This window comes from Episyrphus balteatus, chromosome 3 (assembly GCF_945859705.1).
Source record: "Episyrphus balteatus chromosome 3, idEpiBalt1.1, whole genome shotgun sequence".
NCBI lineage: Eukaryota > Metazoa > Arthropoda > Insecta > Diptera > Syrphidae > Episyrphus > Episyrphus balteatus.
Genome location: NC_079136.1, coordinates 54,751,693 through 54,760,255, shown reverse-complemented (window position 1 = coordinate 54,760,255; position 8,563 = coordinate 54,751,693). Strand labels below are relative to the sequence as shown.

The following is an 8,563-nucleotide window of genomic DNA, read 5'->3' as shown; positions in this document are numbered from 1 at the left end:
AAAATTTGGTAAAAGTAAATTTTAAAAACAAGGAATGTACAACTTCAAGTAAAGAACTCAACACGATATTGTATTAAGATGCATATTTTGAAAAAGAAATTTCAAGATCAAAAAAGACCGTTTCAATTGAAAAAAAAGCATATTTACATAAATTTTTAAACCATTCTTGTGTGTCTGTTTTTAATATGTAAGAATGGAAAAGAACTAAAATTTACTGCTGAATCAAAACGCATGACAATGATAGTTTTAGAGGCTTTTTGCCAATTCTTCCCCGAAAATGTTTCATATAAGATAAATATTTGGTATAAATTTTATTTAAAACCAAGTTTTGGATTACGGAATACGGGGACGGACAATAACAATGTAGTATCTGCTTCTACATACATACATAATCGCAAGTTAAAATTCTGAAGAAATTATAAAACACCACATAAAACATAATTTCAAAAAAAAAAAACATTTTTCAAAATAAAAAAAATGTGTTTTTCAAAATTTTGCATTCACTTCAAAAATAATAATGGTACTCAAAATTTTGTTTTGAAATCGGATGAGTCGTTAAGATTCTGAAATCAAGAAAACAGTTATAGGTATGACGTTAATTTTGCATTGATTTTTTTTTCTTCAAGGCAGAAATTCTGTTATTTGCAATAACAATGTAATGTAAAGTAATGTGATACTTTTTTAATGTAAAGTAATTGTGTTTGCTTTCAAAATTTTGTTTTCAATGAAAATTTGTTTATTTTAAATTCAAATTGACAAACGTAAGAGTTGACTTGAACTGAAGTTGAAATAAAAGATGAAAAACAGTTTTCTTCAATATTATTCAACACTCAAGTTTAAATTTAAAAAAATATCTATTATACTTTTGATAATTTATATATTAGGTATGAAAAAATTTTTAGTTACAAAATTCAAAATAATTACTAATCGTAAATTATTCTAAGTCCCATACTAATTTTTAGAAAAGTAGACCAGTGCAAATAATCACAAAAACAGTGTTTTTGAAAGTTCAAAACTCGATATCTCAAAAAATTTGCAGGCCTTTAGAAAAGTATAATAAAGTTTCAATGGAAAAATACTTCTCGCAAATATTATTGTCATTTACGGAAAAATCGATCTTAAAAATGGTTTTTTTTTTCAATGTTGCTCAATATTTTTTAAAACAAAACTATAGTTTTTCTACATAATCTTAGTTAAGATTTTTCAATATAAATAACTGCATTCCAAAAATCAAAAACTTTTTTGGTAACTTTTTTGATTGAAAAATAGGCTATTTTTTCAAATTAAATTTGTCAAAAATCCAAAAACGAACTTTTTGCTCAAAAAACATTTAAAATAGATAAATAACATAACAAAGTAATTTTTAATTTTAAGTATTTTTTTAAGTATTGTTAAAATTAAATCATTTTTGTAAAAGATGAAAAAAAGAACCAAAAAATCGTATTTTTTACTTGCTCTATAGACTATAGGGCAAGTATTGGTTTCGTGTCAAAAAAAAAATTCGAGGTTTTAATCAAAACTAACATTACGATTATGGAGAAGTCCAAAAAAGTGGGTTTCGTCATGACGTCCGTCGGTCTGTGCGTCGGTGCGTCCGTGCGTCCATCTGTACAAGTCGCTACAGCCTAAACGGGTTGACAGGTTTTTTTGAAATTTGGTATAGATGTTTTTTTCGTAATTTCCAAGGTTGGTTTTTTTTTTGTTTTTTAATATCTCGCTTAGAACGTATACCTCCCATACAAAATTTTTGAGTTATTGCAATTTTCTCGAAAACGACTATAACGATTTTGATTAAATTTAACACACGTAATGTTGTGCATAGATCTAACATAACTGCGTTTTTAGTTTTTCTAAAAAAATACGGATAATGGAAATATGGTCTAAACATTTTTTTAAATCGCAAATGTCGGCTCTTCCCGTACATTATTACCTATGGAGTTATTGCAATTTTCTCAAAAATGGCTCTAATGATTTTGATAAAATGTTGCATACGTAATATTCAAAGTAATTGCAGTAAAACTGCATTTTTAGTTTTTCTCGAAAAAGTCAAGTCAAATAAAAAAATTTTATTTAACTAACATTTGGCCTCCATACCGTCTCTTCCCCAACATCAACCAAATTTCTTAAAAATTTATATAGAGGCAGCTCTTATAATCTACAAGTAAGCTAACATAAAAGTGCTTTGAACTGCAAGAGCAAGTACGTGCGGCCCCAGTCGTGCATTTTATTCATTTTTCTCAACATTTTTGAGGTTATATAAAAAATGATTTGAGTAAAAGTTGGAGACATTTTTACTATCTACAACTTTTGCCTATAACTTTTTTCGATAGGAGGTCTACTTTTGACATAAATAGGTAGTAAAAAAAAAACACTATTTTTGACACCCACCCCACTTTTTCGCCTACCCAGCCAATTGTTTGTGGGCAATTAATTTTCCCCTTTCATATACCATTTATCCGAAACATTTATGAATTAATTTAATCCTTTAAAAAGAAGAACAATGTGTAAAAATAATTTTTTTTTTAATAATCAGGCCTTTTCTAAACAAAAACTAGGTACTGTTTTTTGTGAGAAGGGGTCCGAACTGAAAAATTTCACATACTTTTTCTTTAATGGAAACATAGATTTCGATGCCTTCTTTATAAATTTTTAGAAATCTAATTTTTGTGAAAAAGTGGATTTACGAGGTTTGCACTCTTAGCCGACGAATATAATATTTCAATCTCTTTTAGCTAGAAAGCAAAAAGAAAACAAAATTTTCTGCATTTTTGCGATTCAGAGCCCCTATATCGAAACCATTTTCCGTCAAAGTTGACATATGCAATTATCGGTATGGAGCACAAAATAAAGCGGTTGAAGGCTCTGTAACTTTTCTATTTACATCAGCGACACTAAAGCTATTTTATCCAAGATAGTATTTTTATCTAAAAAAACGTTGCACTTTTCTGTCATGTTGGCGTAATTATATGTACAATTGTACATATATGTATAAACACAATATATCTTCAGGAACAACGAAGATATTGCAAATATGGTAAAACGATAGCTGTAAGATTTATTGTTTTCCGTTACCAATTGTAAAAATTCTAGCATCTTGATTTTTCAACAGATTTTTTGTTGAGAGAGTATTTTTTTTAATGATAAAACTACAAGTGTGACTCTGATATGACCCTAGAAGTTTAAAAACTCGTTTAAACTGAATTGTTCCAACTTTTCAATTTTTCTAGGGATTCTTCTCAACAGAACGGGTTTCTTTGATGATTAGTTTTACAATCTATAAAGTCAACAGAAATCTACTAAGCTCTTGTTTTAAATTGTGAATATTATTATCTACAAAACATTAAAAATACATTCCACCTAAATTTCAATTATACGCTGTAATCGATTAAGAAAATAAAAATCCTCAAAAGCATATAAAAACAAACCTGACCTAGTTTATCGATTGTAATTTTAAACCTACATATATTTAAAAGATTAACCATTTAAATCATCCCATTCACTTGTATCCTTGCTTTTATATTTTTTTTTCTTATTTCCACTTAAACCTCTGATCCCTCGCACTTGAATTTCAGGTGCATTTAATATACATCCTGCCTTTTGATTTGCCAACAGTTTCTGTCACAACTGCACTCGCCAGCAAAATTGCACCAGAAAAACACCTCTCACCGCAATCACATTCAAGATCACTATAACTATTTCGACGACGATCCATTGAAATCATCAAAAGGGAACTGGAATTTCACGCTGCTTTGCCGACACATCTTCATTGCAGCAACGCGGAAGGTCATTTCGATGATTATACCGTGCAGATATTTTTTTTTTCTTTCAACCAACAAAAAGGCGATGACGGTGTCGGCTACGATGCAACTTTTAATGAAAGGCACACAATGGAATTTCATTTCGAGGATTTTTAACAATTCAATTGGAATTCGCACAGAAAATTTTTCTTGGCCAAGACTAAGCCAGCATGACCTTGCACTTAAAATGTTCTTTTTGCAAAAGAAAATGAAATTAAAAAAAAACCCACATTGTCACATTCCAAGTGTGTGACAATTCAAATTCGGGGTAGGAATTGATCCGATTTGAAGTTACTATCGATAACTTGACTATAAAAGCATTGTGATAGTCAAATTGAAATCAGTACGAACTCACTGTTCAATCAACACTATCAACCCACTATCAACCAACAACAAAAAAAAATTAATCAAATCTAATATGGCATTCAAGGTACGTCCGCACGAACTTGCCACATTTTATCCAACTCGCATAAATTAATGGATTGATTTTATATATTTTTTTTGCTTTGCTTTTTAGTTTATTGCTTTCTTCGCTTGCGTCGCTGTTGCTAGCGCCGGACTTCTTCCAGCTGTTGCTCCAGTTGCTGCTGTTGCTCAACCTCTTTTGGCCAGAGCTGAACCTTATGATCCTTACCCACAATACAGCTACGGATACGACGTACAAGATTCGCTTTCTGGAGACAGCAAGAACCAAGTTGAGACCCGTGAAGGAGATGTTGTCCGCGGTCAATACTCGTTGAACGATGCTGATGGTTACAGACGTATTGTGGATTACTCTGCTGATTCAGTCAATGGATTCAACGCTGTTGTCCGTCGTGAACCTCTCGGTGTTGCTGTTGCTGCTGCTCCAGCTTTGATCAAGGCCGCCCCAGCACCACTCGCCTATGCCGCCGCTCCAGCTTTGTTGAAAGCCGCCCCAGCACCACTCGCCTATGCTGCCGCTCCAGCTTTGTTGAAGGCTGCTCCAGCACCATTTGCTTACTCAGCTCCTTTGTTGAGGAGTGCTTCAGCTCCATTAGCTTACTCTGCTGCTCCAGCTTTGTTGAGGGCTGCTCCAGCGCCACTAGCTTATGCTGCCGCTCCAGCTCCATTGGCTTATGCTCAAGGGCCAGCGATAGTGAAGACAAGCTTTGCATCACCAATCATCTCGTATGCATACTAAAAACTGCGCCAAATATTAAGTCTGAATGTTGTTGATAATGGAAAATAAATTAATTAGTAAAAAAAAAAAAAAAACAAAAATGTTTGCAAATCTAGGAACGCTAATAGAAATTAGAACTTCTTAGTTGATAGAAAAACCCGATTAAAACTCTGCAATTTAATAACTTAACCTTGTTTAGGGACATGAGTCAGGAATTGTGTTCATGAATGTTCATCTCTTCCCTCATAGCTTCCAAGTTTCTCATTTTAATTTGGCAAATGAGATATCGTTGGAAGCGTTTTGATTATCTACTGGTTATAGTTAGTTTGTATTACATTTTTATTCAATTGAATTGACAGTTATAAAAAAATAAATTTGTGAAAATTCACTGACCGAAAAAGAGTCAAAATTGTACGAACTGGTTGGGATAGAATTTTTGGCTATATTTTTTTTTAACAGTCATAGCCTCAGTAAAAAGTGTAGTTATTAGCCATTTCCAGCCAGGCTTCTCCGTGTATAAAAAATATCGTTAATTTTTCAATAAGAAAAGGAATATCTATCATTTTTAAGAAAATATTAATCAACACTTAAAATTCAAATTATAAAAAAAAAATTATCAAAAACTTTAAAAAAAAATAATTTCTAAAAACAATTTTGAGATAAAAAAAAAAAAAATCCAAAAATAATGTTTTCTTAAATTTTAATTATTTTTAATCTTTTGGTAACAAAAACACTTTTGTATAAAAACCTATTAAATTGGTAGCGAGTAGTATAGAAATGAAGGAAACATTTCTACAAAATAATTTTTTATCATTTAAACCATTTTTGAGAGAAGAAAGGTTTTTTTTTCATTTTGTTTACATTTGATTTTGTTCCGAAAAATAAAATTAATTCGGTTATAGTTCGAAATAAATATAGATTGACAGAGAGACAGAATAATGGGATGCACTTTTTTCGCATTCTCTATCGTCGTACGTCGAATCTTAAACTTGGCCAATACTAACTTAATTGCAAGTAAAATGCAGTGTTATCAAATCATGCACTCACTCATGTTCATTTAAGTCACGCGAATCCTCTAAGGTTTGCTAATAAAGGTTGCTACTGTAAATTTCTTGCATCATTTCTTGAAAAAAAAAAAAATAATTTTTAAGGTTTTTAATTTCTTAGAAAAAATAAAGCGTTTTCGATATGTTTATAGTGAAAAGTTCCAAAATCGTGGCTAAAGATAAAAATTTCCAAATAAGTAATTATTGTTTCTTTCCTCCGACTGGCCACCTACAACAAATAATTATATATATTTAAAAATTATAAACTTTTGTAAATGTCGCTTTATTGGGTACCTACAATTTATTAGACTTTCGATGAAAATATTTTTAAACATAAAGACAAAAAATTTTTTTATTTTATTTCTTTATATCTCTGCAAGATGTTTAATGGAAATATTTTAGATACGAGGAATAAGTTAGAAGTTATTGCTTCTAAAAAACACTGAAAAAATTATTATTCTTAAAAACTATGAATCATAAACCGAAATTCATAAATTTTTAAGAAATATTCATTAAATTTAAGTACGAATTCTTAAAAAAAAAATTATTTTTAAGAACAATTCATAAAATTTAAGAATAAGTTTTCATAAAAAATTTCCTATGGAAAATATTTTTATGAATTTTTTTTAAGAACAAATACGAAGGTTAATGAATAAATTCATAAACTTCTAGCCTAAATTCGAAAGAATATTTTACTGAATCTTAGAATCTGGACCTACTTTTATGAACGAAATTCACTATTATTTTCCATTCAGTTGTATTTTGAGTTAAGATAATTTTTAAAATTGACTTTTTTTCCCTTCTAAGATTGATATAATCAATTTTCAAAATTACAGTTGTAAGAAGTTCATTAATTTTGTGTTTTTAAGTACTTTTTCTTAAAATGAATGTATTTTTCATAAATCGAAAAATAACGAATATTTTACCGTTATCCTGTATTCGGTATTAAGAACTAATTCTTAAAATTTAAGAATCTATTCATACTTTTTAAGTTCGAAATTCATATTTTTCCAAAATTTAAGAATTAATTCATTAAATATTATGAAAGTATACATACCTATATAATTTATGAAAAAATTCTTACGTTTTTTTGAGTTTTTAAGTATATTTTCTTAAAGTCTATGTACTTTTTCATCAATCTATAAAATAATAACTGTTGTTCTGAATCTATGTCTCAGAAAGATTTCTTTGAGGATTTAATTTAAAATCTGATATTCAAAGTGGACGGTTGTTGCCAAAACAAGTAGACAATTTGAAGAGTATAAGTACATTTAACAGTGTTAAATATTGGTGGTTCCCGTTGCCTATTTCCCATATACTCAGATAAGTATAAGAACATAGAATGTTAAAAATTGCTTTCTTTTATATATTTAACATATTTTAATTTTTTTTGTTATAGGTGCATGTTTTAAAATTAAAAATCGTGATTTGATATTTTTGTGAAATAAGGAGGCACATACGTAATCTTAAAATTTGGACCGGCAAAGGGGAAAAAATCGACACAAAATAAAAACCATATTAATGGCGATTCTCAACTAATCCTGTACACTTGAAATTGTCCTGTACACATAGAATTTAGTAGGTAAGTGTTGAATTTTATTTTATTTCTCTAAATATTTAAATTTTGTTTTAACTTAATATTATCAACCTAAATTCTTTATATTTTTATTTTTCCCCAACTTATTCAATTTTGTATTGTTTTTTTTTTTCAGCTCCATAGTCTAATGCTGCCGATTACAATAAGGTAAAAGATAATTTCTTCTTCTAGCTATTTCAATTTTTTAAACCAAGTACTACATATTAATTTTACTAATACAATCTTTTTTCTATCTTTCCAGATGATGCATCCATTAAAAAAGTAAAATTAAATTAAAAATTAACTTCATACTGAAACTTATAGTGATAATGATCAATAAAACATTTTTATAACGTTTAAACTTAATAATTTATTTAATTTTTAAAAACTATTTTCATTTTTTTGTTTTAGATTTTGGGTTGTTTTCTTTTGCTGTTTGTTTGTTTGGGATACAATTTTTTTTAGGAACAAATTAAAGGCTTGGAATGGAAATGGTAATGCCCAACTAACAATTTTGCTTCTATAAAGCTTTATAGATGCTACCATTGCTTCTATAAAGCTTTATAGAGGCAAAATTGTTTGTAGGGTGTATGTATTATATGCATTTATATAAATAAATGCATACATTTTAATGAAAAGCGTATTATATTTTGTGAAAACAATCATAAAACTTTAAGAAAAATTCATAGTTTTTAGTATTTTTTTCATAAAATTTAAGCAACATTTCATTTAAATTTTTACGAAATTGATGAAAAAAATCATAAAATTCAAGAAATAATCTTAAAATGTAAGAAACTTTTCTTTAAATCTAAGAAACTTTTCTTAAAATCTAAGAAACTTTTCTTAAAATCTAAGAAACTTTTCTTAAACATGTTCAAACATTTTCGAATTCGTTTATGAACAAATTCATAAAATTTAAGAACTCATTCTTAATTTTTAAGAAAGATTCATTCCCTTATGAATTTGTTCATAAAAAGATTCTTAAATTTAATGAATTTGTACA

General features: G+C 28.6%; 1 protein-coding gene across 1 annotated transcript; it reads left to right on the top strand.

The window, feature by feature from the left end:
- Nucleotides 1-3,848: 3,848 nt before the first annotated feature.
- LOC129915578 (cuticle protein 7-like) lies at nucleotides 3,849-4,997 on the top strand. Its single transcript, XM_055995185.1, has 2 exons — nucleotides 3,849-4,227; nucleotides 4,315-4,997. The coding sequence occupies exons 1-2, from the start codon at nucleotides 4,216-4,218 to the stop codon at nucleotides 4,957-4,959; spliced, it is 657 nt and encodes a 218-aa protein (XP_055851160.1). The 5' UTR covers nucleotides 3,849-4,215; the 3' UTR covers nucleotides 4,960-4,997.
- Nucleotides 4,998-8,563: the final 3,566 nt, after the last annotated feature.